Source organism: Myiozetetes cayanensis, unplaced genomic scaffold (genome assembly GCF_022539395.1).
Source record: "Myiozetetes cayanensis isolate MyiCay16 unplaced genomic scaffold, myiCay2020 scf1, whole genome shotgun sequence".
NCBI lineage: Eukaryota > Metazoa > Chordata > Aves > Passeriformes > Tyrannidae > Myiozetetes > Myiozetetes cayanensis.
The window spans coordinates 95595142-95616996 of record NW_026086604.1 but is presented as its reverse complement, the minus strand read 5'-3'; the positions used below and the strand labels follow the sequence as shown (position 1 = coordinate 95616996).

Sequence of the window (21855 nt, the reverse complement as noted above, 5' to 3'; positions counted from 1 at the left end):
ACTACATAGAAATATCAGTGAGTTTAGGAAAATTTTGTTTATTGTCAATACACAATAGTTCATTCTTATGAACATAATTAGTTGTTCTTGTTTATTTCAACTTCAGACATCTTAAATACGAGGACTGATTATATATATTTAACTATATGATTAGATTTATTATATATAAAATATATATAATATAGATGATGTAATTATATAATATAGATGATGTAATTATATAATATAGATTTTATATATATATATATAAAGAAAAATATACTAAAAATATAGATTTAAGTGACCTGAAAGTAGACAGGGGTTTGGTGATATCAAATATCTGTTTCTCAACCAAACTTCCTAAAGATTATTGAACTTTTTTTCTGTTGAACTTGTATCACCGTGCCTCCTCTCAAGTTGCTCTTTTAAATCAAGATTTTCCAAAAGTATCAGGATTTTCTTCACACTGTATTTTTTCAGAATTCTGCCTGGGTGCTTATCCTGCAGGTAAAATAGCACTCATCAGGTTACAAAGATAGTTAATCTCATATCTCTTCTCCCACCCCAGAAGATGCTTTGGAAAGGTTTGTATGTGCATATATGTCATTTGGAACTTTTAATCTCTTTGAGTGTATATCGTGTCACAAGTGAAGATTTTGTTTCTTGATTAAGATAGAAACTAGCAGCACATAAAAGTCAATGCTGGCATAAGCTTACAGTATTTACTTAGTGGAATTTTGTCCTGTGTTGTTTCTGCATTTGAGGATTTTAGGAGTGTGCTTTGGACTGGAAGTGTTGCAGATCTCTGGTTATTTCAAGATCTCACAGAATTTTGTTCAGAAAGGCCATGTTTTAGGATGAATAATTGCAGTCTGTCCTCAGTTTGATTAGATGAGTTGCCTTGATGCTTTTGTAGTCGCTGGCTCATTCTGGCTGCTTTGGGGTCCTAAGGAAACAGTATAAGGACTCTTCTCACCCACATCACAGAGGCACTTTTTTAAAAGAAACTAGCGGCAATTGAATCCTCCTGAACTCATGGAGACTCCTTGTCTGCTGCTGGTGGCTGGGCCTCTGCTAGCAGAAGATTGTGTATTTGAGGTTAAATTTGAGTAAACCAAGTAAAACATGGGACGTTTTATTATGTTTGAGAAATCTTGGGTGATATGGCAGTATTAAAAAAAATAAATTAAAAATTGGCAAATCCTACCATTTTGCAGGTGCCAGAAGTGGTTTCTAGTAATAGAATTGCTTTCTTAACAAATGTCTCTTGAAGAAAAGAAGCTGATGAGTAAGGAAAGTTGGGTGAATTAAAGAAAATTAACTGTGCAATACCTGCAAAAATTATAATTTGTTTGAGAGTTGTGTGGGGACTTACTATATGAGGACCTTTGGAGGTCCTTGGAGGATGATGGTATGTTACTGTCTCTGTGGAAATATTTGCCTCTAGATTTAGATCAGTCAATGGTAAAGAGGAACTCTTGGCATAGGTCATGATGTAGATAATCACTTTAGTAGATTATGATATGTACAAGCTCATGTTGGCTGTAATGCTTGGAAATGATGACATGAGTTGGACAACTGTAAGTGTAAAACTTCCAAGTAGTCTGATTCTGCTAGAAATTTGCACTTAGATGACCTTGCAGGATGGATCACCTTGCTTTCCTGAGACTGAGCTCACTGGAGCACCAAGTTGCATGAATAAGATCTTAATCTCAGTTCAGGGAGCCTGATGTTTGGAGAATACCTCATATAAACCAAGAAGTCTGTAAGGGATTTTCTCCTTTTCAGAGTGCACACTCACATGACTACATTCAATCTCAGAGAGACAGTTAAACACAGCCAATCCTCCAAGAGACAGAGTAATGGAAAGGTAGTAAATATTCTGCAGAGTGGTCATTATGACAAGACATTTCATTTAGTCTGAAGGCATCTGTCTGTACTTGCAGCGCATGCAAGCAGGAAGAACAAAAAAGGGCATTTGTATGTTGTGGTATAGGTATAATACAGTTAATAGCTTCTGTATATGTGCATGGTTTGCATGGAAAAGATTAATTTGTCATAGTTAAGCGTATGGACTATAGTAGTTCAGGTTACTGAATTGCAGAGTTTGGTTTGGCTTAACTTTAAAGGATTTTCTCACTTATTCTGAGGAAAAAAAAATACTTAACTCCATCCTTTCCTCATTTGCAAAATTGTATTTCTTTGTTTAAAAATATACACACTGGTATTGATGTCTTACTGCCTGTTCTATCAGAGATGAATTTTGACTTCCACAGTTCAGGTTGTTATGATGTATAAGCACAATATACTAGTGGCTGTATGGGGGACTTTGCAGGGACAAGTTGGAGTCTTGGGGCATATGGTGAACCATGGTCTATTAAGTTTCACAAGGTGGTAAAAGAATAACTGGAAAGCAAAAAAGTGGAAAACTAATTGCAGCTAGGGGAATGTGACAACTACAGTCAGTATAGTAATAGACTGTGAATTCAACTTAATTTGAACTGAAAACTGGTTTGAACAGTTGTCTGGCATTTTACTTTCCTTTATGCTTCCTCCCCCATGCCACAGCCCTCCCCTCTGCCCCCTGTAAAGAACTTCAGTCCTACCAGGCTCTGATACAGGTCTGAAATGAATTGTTGCCATAATCCTCTGGTAATACTATCAGTAAGCTTTTTCAGATGCTTTGGTAAACATTTTTATTGCTCACTTAACTATTTTTTTGATGTACATAGGAGAAATGGATATACTTATCCATGTGGCTGTATAGTGGTTAAGTGCTATTTAAAAATTGTTTTAATGGGGGGAAAAATGTTTTCTAATTGTAGTGAAGTATTTTTGGAATTTGCCCTGTCAGTTAGTAATATTGCACTAATTAAAGCAACCCTTTGTTTAAAACAGGCTGACAACAGGTCATCTGGAGAGTTGGCTGGTGGACAAACTGAGGTATGTTCATTCCTCAGCAATTCAACATACTTTATATGCTGATGTTTCTGAAGTAATGTTTTTAACTTAGAAGAAGGTAATCACATCTGTGAATTCCTTGTGTTTTCTCTGCTGCTGAGGGTTTCAGCTTATGAAAAATTTTACTGCCTTAAAGCCTTGTGCATAGTGAAAATTAACAAATAAAACAAGTATACAATCACTGGACTCTCTTTGGCTGGAGGTGGTAGGTTTGTTAGGCAACATTAAGGGATTATAAATCTTTGCTGAAAGAATGTTAGCAAGAGGCAGTTCTTTCCTCTCTTTCTCTGTTTCTCATGTGTACTCTTGCTTGGGAGAACAGTGTGTATTCTGACTATGGTCAATAAGGTTTTATGTGTTTGTAGAAAAGTAGGTTCTTGTCTGGAAGTTGTACATTTGCTGTAAAGGAAAGGGCAAGGGCTACGTTGGCACAGAGTTGAAAAATTGTACAGATTTTTCTGCCCTAAACTGCATACGGGAAAAGTCACATTATACTAAAAATTCAAGATACAAATCTTGAGTAGCTAACTGTACACTTGCAGGTGGTGTTTTCCCAATGCTGCAGTATTGCTGCTTGCTCTTAGTTGCTTGGTTTTGTCAAATGGCCTACTTTGCCCGCTTGAAGATCCTGAAAGAGTAAACTTCTGACCATCCTGGCATTTTGAGCAAAATCTGTTGAGTGATGAATACTTAATTTTGGCTGAGACTTGGTAGCTTTCTTTTGGAAGATTACCTCTTTATTAATAGATTACCCCTTCATTAATAGATGTTCACAGACATCTTAAGTCTCAAGACCTTAAGTCTTGAAAAAATGGTGTTTCTGCTTTGTCTTCCCAACATTTATAAAAATACCAGTCTGCAGATTGGCCTTGTCAACAGACTTGCAAACAAACGTATAGGAGCACTGAAGATACGTCAGGAGTTTTATTTGATTTAAACAGCAATATTGATACACTGCATAATGTACTCTGTAATAATGAAGATGCTGGAACAATTGGATGTCAGAACTAGTTAAGACTTTGGAATAAGGATTCTCTAGTCTCACATGTATTTTGTTTTACATTTCCGTTAAATTATTTCAGCTTTTGGCAAGTGTATCATGGGATTGTTGCTTTTATAAATTGCTGTGGTCTAGAAAATGACTTTATTTGAAGAATCTGTTCTCAGAATTGTTTCTTTTTTTTTCTGTAAGGCAGAAGGAATAGTAACTGCTGTGATAATGAATGAAATCCTCTAAAAGTGCAAGAAAAGAAGTTTAGGCTATGACAAAGTAAAAATTATGAAGGTTTTGAAGGACACTGTTGTTCTGGGAGAAGGGTGAAAAAACCATACTTTTCCAGTGTGATGATATGAAAGTACCCTTGGTGCAACAGATGTGCATGGAAACTGGAGAACCCTGATGAAGTGATACTGATGAGATTGAAGATAAGAAGAGCAAGGGTTTGTGGAGCTTTGTGGTTTTTAGAGGGAAGACTTTAAATTTAGTATTTCAAGTGGATTCATTGGTCCTTTAAAAAGGATCATGAAAATCGAGTTAAGCATATGTTTTAGTGAGCTTTTCTTTACTTGCTGTGATAAGAGAGTCTGATTAATATGCCAGGGATAGTTGTTTGGAAGTTTAAAGTGCGTAGTTTTTTTGAGCCAAAAGGAAGAAGCAAGTCAGTTGAGTTAGGTAACAGTTGTGTTTGATGTAATAGTTTTTCTTTATGTAATAGTTTAACTATTTGTCCTTGGGTAAGTGACCAAGTTAATCAGCTACAGAGCAGGCACTGTATAATAACTTTATAAATGTTTGTTGTGTTTGATTTCCATTTCCATAAGAGCTTTAGGTCTTGTAGCTGAATGTGATCCTTGTGCTTATGCCATTTTACATTATCCTGGTTTGTTTGCATGGCAGAGGAGAGGAATTAAAGTTCCAAGCCTCAGGCCAGTAGCAACAAATCTTTTCCTGTCTGGGTGGGAGCACACAGTGCTCCCATTTGTTTGCAGCCTGCACTAGTCAGTGACCCAAATTTATGTAATTTTTCAAGATGACTATTTTTTTTTGTATTTCTGCTAGAGGTTAATGTTTGAATGGAATAAGTAACTGAAAAGGTGGAGACTACTCGGACAGGCAGGCCAAGGGTGTTATCCTCACTCCAGTCTGTGATAAAAGTGACTGTGAATATGGTTACAATAATAAGGTTGAGTTAACCTTAACTTAATTTGAATTTTTTTATGTATAAAAATCTGAGGTTCTGCAGAAATTGGTATAATTTTGGTGATTAGCTTGCTATTGATGCATTCTTTTACCATAGTATGGTATGCTTTGCTGCTAAATTTTTCTTACTCTCAGAATTGCAGGCCAAACATCAGAATGTATATGTGTACTGAACATCATATAATTTAATACATTTACTCTCTCAAATAAAGGTAAAGATTGAATCTGACATGGCAAGTGCTTTCTCTTTCTGTATGGCAAAGTGTAAGTGTATCTTGTGCTTGGAATGTCTGCTGGAGTTTGAACAGCCTACTTTTCATGGTACTGATTTAGGTACCAGAATGTGAAGAGCTGTTAGAGTTGGAAGCAGTGTGAGAAACAGGAAAGGAGCCTTATATTGCTGTTTGCCACGGTGAGCAGTGTGTCTGTTGCCATCAGGCTAACCTTTATTCCTTCTTAGCATTTTTTAAAATAGTTGTGCATCATAAAAGTGTTGTTGCAATATGAATAACAGTGTTAACCAGGAAGTTTTAACATCATTGCTTGCTGGTTTTTATTTGTTTGGGGGTTTTGTGTGTGTTGTTCACGTTCTTCAGTAAAAATACACACCTACCTAGTATTAGCCTTTACTCTTTCTATTTCCTCTGATTTGCCTGTTTGGGCTTAAATGAGTGTGGCTCTGTACAATATTATTTGGAGTTAGTAGCAATAAGGGAATTTGATTGAGACTTTCTGGTTCAATACACTGTTATAACATGAAGCACTTTGAGAGATGTGTTCAGAGTGGTCGGTACCACTAATCTTTTAATCTCAAAGGAGAGTAGATGGAAGGTATGCAAACTCTACAGTTGCAAGTATGGTGTTTTTCATCAACTTGTGTTTTCAAAGACCCATCTGACAAGACCACACAGGGACACCAGGAAAAAATACAAAATAAATGGCTAACCACAAGTTGTCTGCTCTCCGATGAAAGCAATGAAATTACATCCTGGAGCAGGATTGTTAAGTAAACATTTCTGATTTTTGGAATGGCACTTATATTATCCTGTAAAAAATTTTGTAGAAGTCTGTTTGGTTCTATTTCTTGAAAATGGTTGATTATTACGTGATGGAAAAAATTGTCGAAGCTTCAGTACAATAGCAGCAAAAAGTAAAACTAGATATTATGAAAGAAATTAGGTTGTACCTAAAAGTGGACAATAAAGATTTCTATGTTCCACATGAGGTTCTCTTCTAGTTCTTAAATTACCGAATACAAAATTTTATAAGCTAAAAATTTTGAATCCTCAGGTTTTATGAAATGCAAAAAATGTACCTTTTTGAAGTTGTTATATAGAATATGTTGATTTAGATTACTGTTTGGAACAGTCTTAATTACATAAAGTAAGATACATTTATAATAAGAGGAAATAGATACAGACATAATTCCATGCATAAACACAGTGGTGTTTTCTATATGAGTTACTATTTTTAGTGCAGATGGGTAATCTGTATGGCATTGCTTGTTTAACTGGAACTGTTTCCATACCGAAACAGAAGTGCTTGGAAAACCATTGCTTCTGGCTTAGAGGAATAAATTGAAGTACCTATTTTGGTGTGGAGAGCATAGGTGTTGAATGAAGATGTTCTGGCCACCTGGTCTGCGCTCTGTTCCTTGCTTAGTGTTTCTAAGGACAATGTCCAGGTAGACTTCATGCAGTCATTAATGCTTTCTTTGTCAGTAGGTCCTATGAGCCAAACAGATAGCTTTGGTTAAAATAAAGTAGTTAAATAAGGATATGTGTGGGGAGAGGAGAAAACTGAACTGAGGTTGTTACTTTTCATCCTTCTGAATACCTTTAATGAGATTTTCGTGCATACTTGGAAAGCTTGTTATTTTCTACCTTTTGAAGATGTAATCTGACTGATGACTTTCCTGATAAATGCACTTTCAGTGTTCATTACTAAATACACATATATATAAATATAAACTGTGCAACTGTGAGCTTCCTTGTGGCTGTGTATTTCTAACCTGAATGCTGACTTTCTCTGGGAGATAGTGGGGGGGAAAAAGATATATCTGAAAGATATGTCTGTGCTGCACACAGTATCTGCATGAACGTAAAGTGCTAAATTGAGTATGTATTAGTGCAGCACATCTGCCTCAAGCAGGATTGTGAGGCTAAGAGAGAAAACTCAAGCTGTGAGCCTATATGAAATGGGTAACATTATTCACTGCATTAGTAATATTTCCTCTATTTCTTAGTGACTGTAGTGACATGCATTTTCATCCCTCTCAGCTATTTTTTTTCTAACCAGTGTTTTGGCACACAGCTGCTACTGTCTGTCCTTTTTCTAGCCCTGGTCTGACCTGTTTTGCTTCTACTTCCCTTTCTCCTCTTTCCTTTTAGATCTTGGCTAAATTTCCTAGTTGTTTCCTTGGTATGTTTTCTGGTGTTTTTGTTGTTATTATGTTTGTTTTTGATATCTGGTTCTTACCACATCAGAAATTGCTACAAGGTAAAACTCTTACTAGATCTTTGCTATTTTGTAACTAGCTGCATCATGTCACAGTCAGGTTAGGTTGTACATTGTTGCAGTCCTTTGGGCATTTGTTGGTTTTGTAAACAGGTTCATAAGGGACTGTTGAGACAGAGGGAGGAAACATGCATAGAAGTGTATACTTTGTTCTATGTGTTTGTGTACCTGCAAGACTTATCTGCGGTGGGAAGAGATTTGATTAGAGATTCTAGGGAGAAGATGATTTTTGGGAAAAAAATAAGCTTTAGCTGACAGCAATTCAAGGGTAGATGTGATGTCTCTGAATTTTAACTTTTAAAATTTTGTTGTGCCCTTCAACGTTTTCTGTGAACAGAGTAAACCAAGTATGTTCAGAAATAGCCTTTTCCCCCTGTTACTTCAGTATGTGAATTCTGGTCTTCAGCTGTCTAGCTCTGAATATGTGGGAGTTCTTTGTGTAATAAAAGCGGCGTTGTAGCTGCAGAGAAGTCAAGGCCAGGTCATTTAACAAAGAAGAAAAATGGCCATTGACAAACACTGAGCTTTCGTGATGCACATAGTCTTTTGCTGCTTTCAGACATTTCCTTTGTATGGCATTTTCCCACACAGAACAAAGTGTTGGTTTGCCAGTGAGATGAGGATGAAAAAGACAAGTTTTTCAGTGTCTTAATAGACTGTCCATCTGTCTTCTAATTGCTTTTCCATTGATACAGATGCATGTGTAGGGGAGAAATGAAGGTGCTGGAACAAAAATGCAAAGAAGTGATGAAATGGAAAATGTGAGATCTGCTGCTATTTTATGAGTGAGGAGTGACTACAGGCTCCCCTGTTCGTTCCTGTTGGGAGGAGAGGGAATGAACCACTACCCTCAACAGGTGACTGATTCCTAGGGATACTGGGTTGAAGGAGAGCAGTGGGGATTTGGCTGGAGAAAGGCAGCCCTGCCTTTCTCTGGCAGGTATGCTGCCTTCATTCTGCTGGAAGGAGTGTTGGGCTGCTAATGAGCATGTATTCAGACCCCCTTGGGTGCTGTTTTTCTTCAGCAGGTGTCACCCACCTCTAGTGCACACTTGGATTTGTTGTTTTCTGGACTGAAATCTTAGCAAGATCATAAGGGGAAGAACTTCAAACTTTCTGGGAGAATTGCATATATGATGAAGTTTCTGTATATTGTTTAAAGTTGGAGGTGGCTGGCTTCAAACTTTAAAAAGGGAAGAGAAATTTATATAATTATCAGTCTTTTTCAAACACTTTACTTTCTTACATTACCTCTGCATACTGTAGAAACCATTTTTCAAAGAAGGCTGATAGCACTTTGTCTCAAGAATTTAAAACCTTGAGAAGAACACATGCAATTGATAAAGGACCTGTCCAGTGTGATTTGTCTACAAAGTACAAACGTAAATGCATGTAGCATTAAAGAATAGTGCACAAGACATAGATCCTCTCTCTTGTTAGAGAGCAGTGAAGTTGCTGTTATGTTGTCATGGCTCCCTCCAGACAGCCTCATGACTGAGGCTGCAGACCCCCATTCCAGAACCCTGTGGCAGACTCAATTCTGCTGCTTCTCTGTTTATGTAAATAAAGCTAGTCATGCATGGTGGGCATTTAGTCTAAAATGAACAATTGAAGGTATTTTAAACAAAGGTGACTATGACTTTTTAGAACTTGCTTCTGTAGAAGGTTGTGGGGTAGAAAGGAACAGCATGTTTAAATCAGTGTTTGACAAAACTAGTGGAAAACAGGGATACTGGAAGGGTGAGTCAGTGATGGACCTTCCAGCAGGCCTGGTCAAGCAGGAGTGGGACACAGAAGGGGTGGTTTGCTCTGCTTGGATAGTGTCTCTGAAACAATAATGAAGTGCCTGGGTGAATGAAATGGATGTTGTGCTGATCCAGTAAAGCATAGCTTATGTTTTGAGCCACGTTTTTTACAATTGGCTGTTGATATACTTAATAAACCTTGAATGGAGGTGCTTTGCACATTGACCTCCTTCTTTACATCTGTGTAAGTCTTGTATTTGGACAGAAACTTCCTTTTCAGTTTTTTACTTTGGAAAAGTGTATAGCTTTGAAACCTTGGTAACTAGGCATAGTTTCTTATTAAAGTAATGAAGGCCCTGATGTCTTTAGTCTAAGAAACTACAAAGACTTCTGCTGCTTAGAATTATAGTACCAAATATTTTAAACAATCATCTGTTACTTTTTTGGCCCCTTATGCTTGTACAGTTTTGTACTACCAAATTGCATGGGTTTTTTTATTCTTGACCTGACTTTAATCAGCTGGTTTGGTGAGACATTTTTTTCCTCACCAACATTTCCAAGTGCTCTCACTGAATCATATCTCTCAAGCTTCTACTAGCTTGATCTACTAGTCTGTCTTTCTGTGAAATGCCTTGAATGAATGAGGAGGAAATGGAGTATTTGACAAATATCCTATTTACTTTGCAATTCCTCTGAAGTTATGTGGTAGTACTAAGTGTTAGTAGTATAACTAGCTATTTGTGTACATTTTAGTTTGTGTGTAAATATAGATATAAATATATATATATATCTGTGCTATGTCTGATGCTGTAGAAATAATCTTCTTGAATGAAAAATCCAGAAATGCCTTACTTCAGTCTGTGTAAAAATCTTTTGGTGTTTTTAATTCTTTTACCACCATCCCATATTCATGTAGCATGGGCTCTGCAAGATTTATGTATTCACTGGTGGTAGTTGTAAATGTACTTAAATGTGTGTTACATGTTCAGTTAATGTCATTTGGCTAGAGTACAGTGCAACTTTTGAAGTAATAGTATGTTTTCCAAGAAATGCTCATAAACGAGAGCTGCAGACAAACTCATATGCTATGGTCTTTCCTTTTTCTGTAAAGTTCTTCAATGTATAATTATATTATCTTTGTATGAGACTTTTGAGATAATCACTTTTTAAAGTTACCAAGTTGTTGTGGTCAGGCCTCTTGTTCTAAAAGCCATTTCTAGAGGGGTCTGTATACACAGTGGGCAATCTTTTCTGGAAACGAAACCTGCAGCAAATGTGGAATACTGGTTCAGGAGCAGGAAAGTTTAAAAAATGCTGTTTGCTATGTGGAGAGGAGAAAAAACCTCTAAACTATTTTGTGTCATCAGCATAATAAACTGTTGTATTCTGGGCAATCCTATCTCATCAGTGTTCACTAGTTGTGAGAAACTGGGGGTAAATTGATGGGATTTTATTATTTGATTTTTCTATGGGATCTTTAGGTAACTGTTCAGAAATTATGGGACTTTTGCTCTGCACTTCAAGTAAGACTAGGGAGAGGAAGTAGAGAAGTAATAGAAGTGACAATGAGTAAACTTAACACAAAGGGTTGAGAGGCTGCGTTACTCTCAGTTGGGTGAGCAGTTTTTTCCTTACTTGCGTTATTTATTTTTGGAGCAATCTTACAGAAATAAATACGGATTAGTTTTGCAAAAGTTTCTTTTTTTTTCTTAACTGGATCTCAACCTTTTCATGAAGACTACTTTTAGTCAATCCCTTATTTGACCTTTTTTTTTGTACATCACCTACGGGCATTTCCCTAGCCTATAAGAGATGGTGAAATATCTATTCTGCTAAATACACTGCTGGCCCCTCCCTGCATGTATTTAAAATAATAGTTGTGAGCATTATATCATCCAGTGGATTTAAAGCTACCTTGGAGAGTAGACGAATGTACAAAGAGAATCCTAGGAAACTGCAGTATTGTTTGGCAAGTTTAGAGAGAGGATAGGGAAAAAGGATAATATTTGTATGAGCACAGATGGCAAACTAACAGAAGATATTTTTGCTTTATGTGATTCTGCTGCTATAGCAAGAGGCTGTGTAAAATTCAGCAGGAGAAGAGTCTGACATAGGGCTTTGTATGTATGTTTATAATTTTCTTTTAGCTGGAATATGACGGGGATTGTTAGAAATTTTGGAGATGGAGAAGTAATGTACAAACAAACTTTGGAGATGGAGGAATAATGTATAAACAGGTTTTGGCTTTTTTTTCCCTTAACTTAGAGTAACAACTGGAATGAATGATTTAAAAGTCTAATAATTTTTGTGCAGATTTGTATTTTCTCAAAAATATTACTTAGTCACTGCCTGGATGACTTTGCAGGGAACCAGTTCTGTAGAAGTAATAAATAATCAGCTAAGTGTCTTTTTCTTGGTTTGGTTTATTTTTAATGGAGAATGTATGTGTGTGCATTTAGTTATACATTTTTCTTGAAGACTAATTGGAAAGGTTTGATTTTAAAATATTTCCTTGATTCTTTGATAAAAGATCTAAGCCTTCCCACTACCTCTTTAAAGAATGAACTGTTATCACAGTTTACAAATTAGAAACATGGAGTTAAAATAAACAAATATTACTTGGGTCTGTTATTCATTAAATAATTAATTGCTATGATATGATCTGGTATTTGGGAATAACATTGTGAATGCCTGTTCCATAGGTGTAATGAGCCAGTGTTAAATCTCTGTCAAGGAGGAATTGCTGTATCAGCATTGCCAAAACCAAAGTTGTCCATTTTGTCTGCTTTAATCTGTATTGGCTTAATTTAAATCTGGAGATTTTTGTGTAAACTGCTTTTCTCTTCTCCAAGTGTTACATACCTCAAAAGTCTTTGACAGAGTTGCTGTGAATTTTGCATCTGTTTGCCTGTTGCTACTTAATGAAAATGCTCAATGGTGAGTAGTGTTTGAAATTCGTCATAGTCAGGGATGCCCATGTAAGTCTTCAGACAGTCTACAGTGTTATATTGATGGAAGTCTGGGAGGAACTTCCAGCTTCATTAGATTTCTGTGTACCACAGAGAGCATAGCATGGCAAAATATTTCCAGTGTAACTTTCATAACACTATCAATTGAGACCAGAAATAATTATAGCCTTTTTCTTGGACAAAAACTGAGTCTGTAGCCCGTGATTTTGAACTGTTTTCTTCCAGTTTTTGCTCCTAACAGTTATATGTACTTTAGATTTCAGTCTTGAGCCTCATGAAAGCAAGCCTCACTGCTTGCTGCCTGCTATGGTTGCTTTTATTTTCTTCCCTCCCCACCCCCTCCAGTACACTCCACATAGTGGAATGTACCTAAAATGAACGAAAGGGAACAAAAAAATGCACATATTTTAATGTAGATGCAAAGGCTCAATTGCAGAATATTTCCTAAATGCCATGGGGGAAAAACTCATTTGATGTTTACGTTACAAAGTAAATGGACAGACTGACTAGTTGATCAGCTAATGTCAAGACCTACTTAAACTAAACTCCAGTATTCTAAACAGTGAGTTCTCAGGACAGTTGTCTTCTTTGGAACAGTTCAAGCACTGAAGTTCGCAAAGAGTTGTTTCGGAGGAGAAGCAGGCCTAACTACAGAATAAATGTTCAGTGAAGTTTATCCATTAATTTCTTCAAAAGTGCAAGCTCTGCAAAACTCCTTTTCAGAGAGAGTTGCAGATATGTCCCAAAAGTAAAACTCTGTAGGGAAGGAGAGAGGATAAAATCTAAAATGAGAATTCTGTTTTTTGTAAATCTACAAAGCATAGAAACTGCAGCAACCAGTAGAGATGATGGCATTGCTGATTTTTTTTTTCCTTACATAGAAGAGGCTGTGGACATGAAGGACTCTCAGCTCCTTGGGCACAATGCCTAAACCCTGTATGGCACAGAACCTCCTTGTGTTGGATTAGTGAAGTTACCTGGATGTAATGATACTTTTCCTTCCTTCTAGACGTCTGTCTCTTCAAAAGCTTCTCCCATATTTTCAAAAGCAAAACCCTCAATCATGACAGAGATTTTTCAAAACTAATGAGGTTGATCTGTTTGCCATCAAGTATGTTCATACGTAATTCTGGAGTTCGGCTATTCTTTTTTTTTTTTAATATGAATCATACTTCTGAAAACATCTTTCAATTTAATCTGAAGTAACATATTGCAAATGCCAGCAGTTGGGGATACAGGGAAATTTGTGACTTTGATTTCTATAGTGAGTGATTGAAGTGTCTAATGAAGCACTGTAATTACAATTCAGTTTTATTTCTCAAGTGCTTTATTTCCTGCTTGAACCTTTCAAGGATGTGGACTATTAGATTACTTCTCTTACTAATTTCTGCTGATTAATACACTTCACTAGTGGAAAGATCCTGAGAGTCCAGACTAAGGCTTATTCCTTCAGCCCCTGTAATTCCTACCATATTGTTTATGGAATTATGTGAATTATCTTGGTGTTATGCTGTGGGTAAGACCAGTGATAGTTCCTGAAGCTATTCTTAAGATCAGACTGACTGTGCATCCCCACTGGGGATGGCCTCTGAGCCCCTAGCCTGCTCAGTGTGTGGTCTGTCGCTGCCATTTGTGTTCCTCAGGGCTTCTTTGGAGTTTTGGGCAGGCCCATGTGGAGACAGTACTTAGAAGGTGACATTGATTTTTATGGTGGTTCATGTGCCTGTTGTGGCACTGTGTTGTAGTTATGTTTGGAGACAGTGAACATTCTGCCTAGAGCTGCATGTTGAGTTGCTTAAAGCCACAAAGAAATCCCATGATACCTCATTGCCATGTTAACCTATGTGTTGCCCACACACTGGGAAACTTTCTTATCAGATGTATGGATGGAACTTGGGTGGTGCAGTGGTCTGACCTGGCTGTGGAGGGACAGCTTTCTGCTTCCAGACACTTGTGCTGCTAAAGTTCAGCACAGGTGTTATTGTTGAATGCAGGCCTGTTTGCAGTACTGACTGTAAGAAAAGTAAGGTGCAAATGTGAAATGAAAATGAAGAACATGAAGAGACATTTGGGGATTTTCATGGTCTGGTGAAATAAGTTTTTGTCTTTGAGTAGGTAACTGGTATTTCAAAAAAACCTGTTGGTGAAAATTAATGTTACATGCCTTCCAGAGGAGATAATGGCTGTCATAGGCTTTTGGCTGTCAAGGCTCTGTTTTTTAATCTAAATGTTATCTAAATGTTTCAAAAGTTATAGAAGCCATTGCATATATGATACTGACTTTTTGAATTCTGTTCCCAGTTAGAAATTTCATTGTTGCATTATATTTTAACATGATATTTCAGCTGCTGTGATACTGTGGAAATAATGTTAGTTTAAGCTAGTGTATATATTTCTTATGCAGGAAAGAAGGGATTTTAAAGTTAGCAATCTGTGCCAAAGTCCGTTTGCATAGATGCTTTTCATTTATTAAATGACCAAGGCATTAGGAAGACATCCCAACCTACCTTCTACACCAGATGAGTTACATTGGCTACTGTGATAGAGCATTACTTAGAATATTTTTAACTAGTTTTACCTGAACCAATGCTAGTTTTTATGTAGATAAGATCTTAAGTCGGAAGACTGTTGAGTCATATTGTAGACACTATTCTGTATTTTCTCTTAAAAGACAAGTCATAGAGTGAGTTCTGAAGTGATGATAAAAATGAATTATGATCTCTGTGTCCTGATATGCAGGAGGTTCCTCACATTCTGTTGTTTCCTACACTTGAAAGTAAAAAGCTCATGTTGTTGAACAAGAGCAAGGATGAGTGATAGAGTGCAAACACTAAATATACTGCTAAATATAACATGACTATTAAATTATATTAGATGTACTACTATATATTACTGCTGTTATATGTATATACATATATAGCATGTATACATGTATACATACTATACATGTACTACTGTTACATTTATTTTAGAATTATTTATATTTCACTTAAAAGTATGACTTAAAAGCTGAGTGAAGGTCTGATGTTATTCTTCTTGCTTCTAGCCTCAGGAAACAGCCTCAAGGTCTCATACCTTCAAAAACAAGTCTTTTAAAAAATCCAGAATATGTGGAATCTGCAAACAAGTAATTGACAGCCAAGGAATTTCTTGCAGAGGTGAGTAATGTGTGATGTGGTGTTTGCTTTCTTGCTGCGTAAAGGAAATTAGTTTTATATTGATGTTAAAATTTCTATGAATCCATGTTTCTGGAACTCCCCCTGGACTAAGCGTAAGTATTACCTTGGTTTGTTTCCTTCCTTTGTACGATAATGTTCCCTGCTTTTGTCAGGCAATAGGTTGCTGTAGTAGGTAATTAGGCTTGTGTAATCATGTGCTTTTTGTACTGTGTTATTCAGACAGGTTCCAGAATAAGGCAGTGCCTGTGGAGGCTCTGTAAGGAACATGTGAGTGATGTGTGCATGGTGGGTGATAGATGCCTCTGTAATTCAGTCTCCAAATGAGGAAGTGTGTGACCCTCTTTCCCTGAGGCATGTTTTATCTACATTAATTTGCAAAAAAATCACAAGAGCAGCTGTGTATTTACTTTAATTTTTCCAGTTATGTTATGCTCTGTCTAATCCTTAGTCCTTCATCTAATCACTCACAAAAAGAATAAAGATCTGAATATACAGACTACAGACATTGCTGCCTGCTCCTTACTGTTTTCCCTCACTCTTCTTCCTTGCTGTGTAGAATTGATTATACTTCTCTCTTCTCCGTGGGATACCTGTGATGAAATTAAATCTTGGGAAAGCTCAACAGGTACTTTCTGCAAGTTGTTCAGTGATAGGGCTTTTGATCCCCACCAGGGCTTTTGCCCACCAGCCCATCCCTGGGGCTGAGGATGGTTTTGTCCAAGTGATTTCCGGACAAAAAAAAAAACCAATCAAAAAGTTCAGTGACACCTTTGCTAATTACATCTTTAAGAAAACGGAAGAGAATGTTGTGTCACAGTTGAAATTAGGAGCAGCAGCCATGTAGAAGAGTAGTGGGCCTGAGGAGGGCCAAGGCCCCCTCCTCCCTGGCTTGGGCCGGGGGGGCAGGTGCAGCACTGAAGCCTTCCTTCTCTTCTGTAAAAGAGTGAAGAAAAAAAAAAGGTTTAAAAAACGAACTGCTTGGACGAGAAACCGCTGCAGAGAAATTCCAGCGAAGAGATAAAAGATTTTCAAGGTCAAAGCTGGCAATTGCAAGAGAGAGAAGAAAGGTTCGAAGGGGGGAGAGCTGCTTTTTTCTCCCTTTCGCTCTCCCTCCCTTCAGCAGGGTAAAGACTGAAAAATAAAATCCCTGCCACTTGTAAAAGTTTGTTGAAGTAAAGAGACCTCCCATGCGGCTCACAGAGGAGCTTGTGGATGTACCAGAGATTTGTGACTTTAACAGAGAAAAAGCCTTATGCTGGAGCAGAAGCAGCTTGGATGAGGTGGAATCCTGTTAAAGACTTTGTGACCCTCGAAGGGGACGATGCTTATGCCAGAGTGAGACGGCTCAGATAAGCTTGGGATCTCAGTGAGAGATCCATACTGCTAGTGCTGAAGATTTGTGACCCTGAGAGAACCTATGCTGGAGCAGAAGACGGCTCAGGTGGGATATTGGGATCTGAGTAAGGGATCCAGACTAGACCCATGCCGAGAAGTCAATCAAGGACTGTTCTCCCATGGGGAGGGACCTCCATAGGGAAACAGGGGTGAACTCTTAAACCACAGGATCCATAGTAAGCAAGTGTCCCCTTGCAAGCCTATGGAAGAAGACCCTTCAGGACCTGGGTAACCCCCAGCCTTCGATTTTAACCCAGGAGAGGGATAGGCCCAGCCCTGAAGGCTGACACAGAGAAGGAAAAAGAATTCCAACTGCGACGAAAGTGCTGCAAAGTTACTGGAGAGAAAAAAAGAACTGGAATTCCGAAAATAAAAAAGGACTGCTTCTCCTCCTTGGACTGATATAAAGGAAGGTGGGGGGAGAAGTATCTTCTGTAAATACATAATACCTTTTACTTAAGTAGAATTGTTATAGATATAATTCTTTAGTTTTAGCTTATTAATAATAAATACTCATACTTTTTTTTCAATTCAGTCTCTTTTTGTCTGCATAAACCTTCTCTCAACTGATAGTAATTGTATGGGGGGTGTAAAAGTAAATTAAGCCAGGGCAAAACCACGACAGACTGGTTCTGTTTTGATTAATGTTCAACTCCAGTTATTCCATGTTAATGAAACAGTTTCTTTACTTGCTGTATGTATGGTTTACTTCCTAGAATGAGAATGCTATTGTCTCTTCCTATAAAATGTAGTAGATGTTTCACTGAGAGATGTTTGCACCAGTTTCCAGTTCTGGATGGATCTCCTTCTCCCACCTTTTCCCTCCCATATTCCTCAGACACCTTAGGATCCCTCTGAAGGTTTGAGAGGGAGGTGAAAGATTTGGATGTGGAAGGAATGTGGCCATTACCTGAGCTATGGTGCAGACTTTACAGATGAACAGCTTTGTATTCAGCATTATAGTTATCATCATAGGATCAGTAGTTATGTATGTGTTTCTTTAACCTATTTCTTGTGTCTGTCCTTCTGGAGGTTGGTTCTTAGGATTTACTGTTTTCAACTTAGCAGAAATAGGATTTACGAAAGGAAGACTGCTTAGTGAAGAAACTGCCTAAAGAACTTTTTGATCAGGTTCAGTGTAAAAAGCACTATATCAGAAGAGAATCAGTACTTTGTATTATGGAATCATTTAGGCTGGAGAAGGCTCTAAGCTCAATGAGTCCAGCCACTAACCCATCACTTCCAAGTACACCACTAAACCATGTTTGTAAGTGCCACATCTACATGCCTTTTAAATGCCTCGGGGAATGGTGGCTCAACCACTTCCTTCCAACACACCTACTCCCCATTCAAATACATTCATGTCTGTAATATGTCTGTCTATATTTAAGTCAGTCTGGGATAATTTTCTCTAGGTTTCTGGATGCAATTTTCAGAAGGAGCCCCTTGATACTATCACATAGCCCCTTTTGTTGATGTGAGCACCAGGCAGACCCACTGTTCTTTGCTCTTGTTACATTTTTGGTTGTTGATTGTTTGATACTTATCTGTGGGCTGGGAGCAAACAGGAGTTGTACAGTGAAGTGATGATTCCAAGTAGCTTCAATTTAATAAGAACCCATTTGTATTTTAACTTACAACATAGACTTCATAAAGAAGAGTTTTCGAAAAGCTAGAACTAAAAGTTGTCTGTTCCCTTGCCAGCACAGCAGTAGTTGAAATGTATGCTAGTACTGTGAAACTCTTGAAATGTATGGTAGTACTGTGAAACTCTGTTAATATGAAGAAAAGTAAACTAGCTGTTTTGGAGTCAAATCTTGCTGCTGCTGCTTTTGGTAAATTCACCCTGATGTTGCTGAATGAAAGTGTGCAAATTGTCACTGCAGGAAAGAGAGGCAGGGAGGGGAGAAAAAAAGCCTTTAGCTAAGAAGAAATAAAGTTTGTCTATTAATGAGAAAAATCTTTATTTTTAACAGTTTCTTCTCAGAAAATAACAGCTCTTTGTACAGGCTGCAGTTTCCTTTCACTCTGTATCTTATCAGTTAAAGGAAGTTTATGTGTAAGAGAATTACGGGGAGGGGAAAACTCCAGATTGGTCAGTATGTAGTATTTGCTGTTTATCTAGCAATGAATCATTGACTTGTGGCAAGAAAAAAAAAAAAAGCTATAACTGGGTGTTGTGTTGATTAGACAAGCTTGCATTAGTATGTGGCAGTCATTTTGGGGGTGTGTTTTTTATCCCTGTCTTGCAAAATATGTCCTTTGCTAGTAGCAATGTCTAAATGCAGTTTCTAAAAGCTTACTGTGAGCAATGAACGATTGAATGATGATGTCCCTTTGTCTTTGTGTACTTCAATCCACCTCAGTAAAGCGTACTCAGTTACAGTTTTTCAACAAAAACAGTGGCATAAAGCAAAGATAGATTTGAAGAAGGGGAAGCTCGTGTCTGTTTCTGTCTGTGGCTGGTAAACATGTTTGTAGCTCTGCAATATCTTTAATGCAGGTCGTCATTATGAAGTAAGGACAAACAGCTGTTGATTGATTTCTACCATACCTGCACGTTTTTGCAGTAAACTGTGGACCACATGACTCCCCATATCTCTTCAGCACTACTCAAACTTGAATGGATTTGAGCTCTGGTTTTATCTTCCCTGAAGTACAGTTCAGTTTAATTTAGGGCTAAGCAGATAATACATACTAATGGTGCGTATTTACATAGTTAGTGAAAGGCCTGCAATGTTACAGAAATACTTTGATTTTATTTTTTATTTTATATATGTAAAATAGGTGTTTAAAATTTTCTATTTTACTTCCTTCTCCCTTGCTTTTTAAAGTTATTATTTTTCTTTGAGTTGTGATCAAATGATTGTTAGTGTAGAACAGAGAGCTTTTTAGGTTCTCTGAATCTCTAGAATGTGCTTTTCTGGCAATTAAAAAAATTGGAGACCAGATTTGGGAAATTTGAGTAGTTTTATATAATACAGTATTATTTTATAGCTCTTAGAGCATTGATTTGATGGGTGAAATAAGTATGACAATTTGAAACACTGTACAGATGTCTTTTGATGAAACTCTTCTCACCTCCAACAATTAAGTTACCTAGTTTAGGTGCTGCTAATGAGGCTTTACATGCAATCCAAAGTATTCCATAAATTCAGTTTTGAACTTAAAGTAGTTAATGGTTCTTTGAACGAACTGAGTATCTTTTTGTTAATCTAAGCTGTCTGTGAATGTGTTGGCTGTGGAAATATATGTTGGAATGATCTCAGTAAGAGTTCTTACAGAATTTTAGTTTCTAATTCTTTTTGTGTTTTCCTGAAAACCTTTTTCCTTGATGGTTTGACTACATAAGAGTTTTGCTTTCTTCCTTTGAAATCATGTATATGTATGTATATATATGAAACTTTTGTACTTTGAACCACGTATAAATGTTAGCCCAAGAGGTGTTAAATTATGTTGGCACGTGCTTTTAGCTATATTGTTTGCAGAGAAATGCTTACCACTCTATTATGGGCAAGCTGTGTGTAACAAAGAATACAATTCACCTTCTTTATTATGATAGGTTATTAGACATCTGTATAATAACATCTGAGTTGTAAGTTGTGTTAACATATGGTTTTATGCACTTGTTAATTGGCTTACAGGAAATAAGTCCTGGACTGTTTCACTGAGCATAGTAGAAACTATATTTTCTCATCAAATTACAATATCTGTGCATAGTCAAGATCTTCCAGATGCTTAAAGATCATAGGTCAGGATTTGAAGAGCCAATTGGAGCTGTTTTTCTCTAAGAGGTTTGGTATTTTCCTCTGAAACTCACCTACTCATTTGTGACTGTGCTTGCGGTTGGGTAGTGATCCACTTAAAATCTCATTTTGGATTAGTTGGAGTTATCCCCTACAAAGAATGCTTTGTATTTAATCAAATATTTGTTGCTTCTGGCAAGTCAAAATACATTTTTACATTAAGTCTCACTTGGAGCTGACAAATTGTTTGGGCATACCATATGTGTAAATATATGCATATTTAATCTTATATGATTATATTGCAGGTGGTTTTATATACTCTGTTTTTCAGTAAGTGCTAAGTTCAGTAATAACATATGAACATCTTAATAATGTGCAAAGTATGTCTCTTTTTACAGGCAGACAAATTAGAAAGCTAGAAATGCCAAAGGAATTTGTATAATGCATGGGCCGGTGGCATTACACTTGGCTCTAAATGGCAAAGCATGTAGTGAGGAAGAGGTGTTTGTGTCACTCTGGTTTCCATGGAGTGATCCTTATGAAATAAGATCCTGTATTGCTAGGCACTTACATGGGTGTATTATGAGATCTATCAATCTATTGATTTTATAATACACTGTACATGTAAATCCCCTGTAATTTCAGCAGAACTTAACCATCTTATAGTTAATTATGGCAAGAGACATTGGTTAATTAGCCAGAAGATCATTAATGATGGCCACAGACATACCTATCTGATCATTCTAATCTTATAAGGTGGGACATCTTTGAGAGGATGAAAAGATTGCCATCAAATTAAAAGGGGTTTGCTTTCTGTGTGGTGTTTGTATGTACGCTTACATGTTTTTTTTGAGCAATGATCCAGCAAATCATACTGCCTTCTGTGGGACTGTTTTAAGACAGCTTTAAAATAATTACTTCAGTTAATAGTTTAAAGATTTACAATGATCAGTCTCTTGGGTGTGTGGTTCAGATTCATCAAGGAACAGCAGAATACAAACCAGAAAACCATACTATTTTTCTAACTGCTGATTACCTCCAAGTTTAAACCAGGACATGCAGGCTATAGGACCAAAGCACATGGTTTGTTTTGTCCCTAGAGCAGTTCACAGCTGCTGTGAACTCCAAGGAAGAGAGATTACACATTGGCCAAGCAAGGCTGAG

The 21855-nt window shown here is 37.1% G+C and overlaps 1 protein-coding gene across 7 annotated transcripts in view; it reads left to right on the top strand.

Annotated features, from left to right (window-relative positions):
* Window positions 1-21855, top strand: part of TNS3 (tensin 3) — a 209142-nt gene that overhangs the window by 38430 nt on the left and 148857 nt on the right. For 4 of the 7 annotated variants that reach the window (XM_050307125.1, XM_050307109.1, XM_050307100.1 and 1 more), the window contains exons 2-3: window positions 2878-2922; window positions 15418-15529. In XM_050307125.1, coding sequence (XP_050163082.1) covers window positions 2878-2922; window positions 15418-15529 — 157 coding nt within the window. The remainder of the gene's footprint in view (window positions 1-2877; window positions 2923-15417; window positions 15530-21855) is intronic. The other 3 variants (XM_050307116.1, XM_050307140.1, XM_050307181.1) reach the window with 1 other exon arrangement.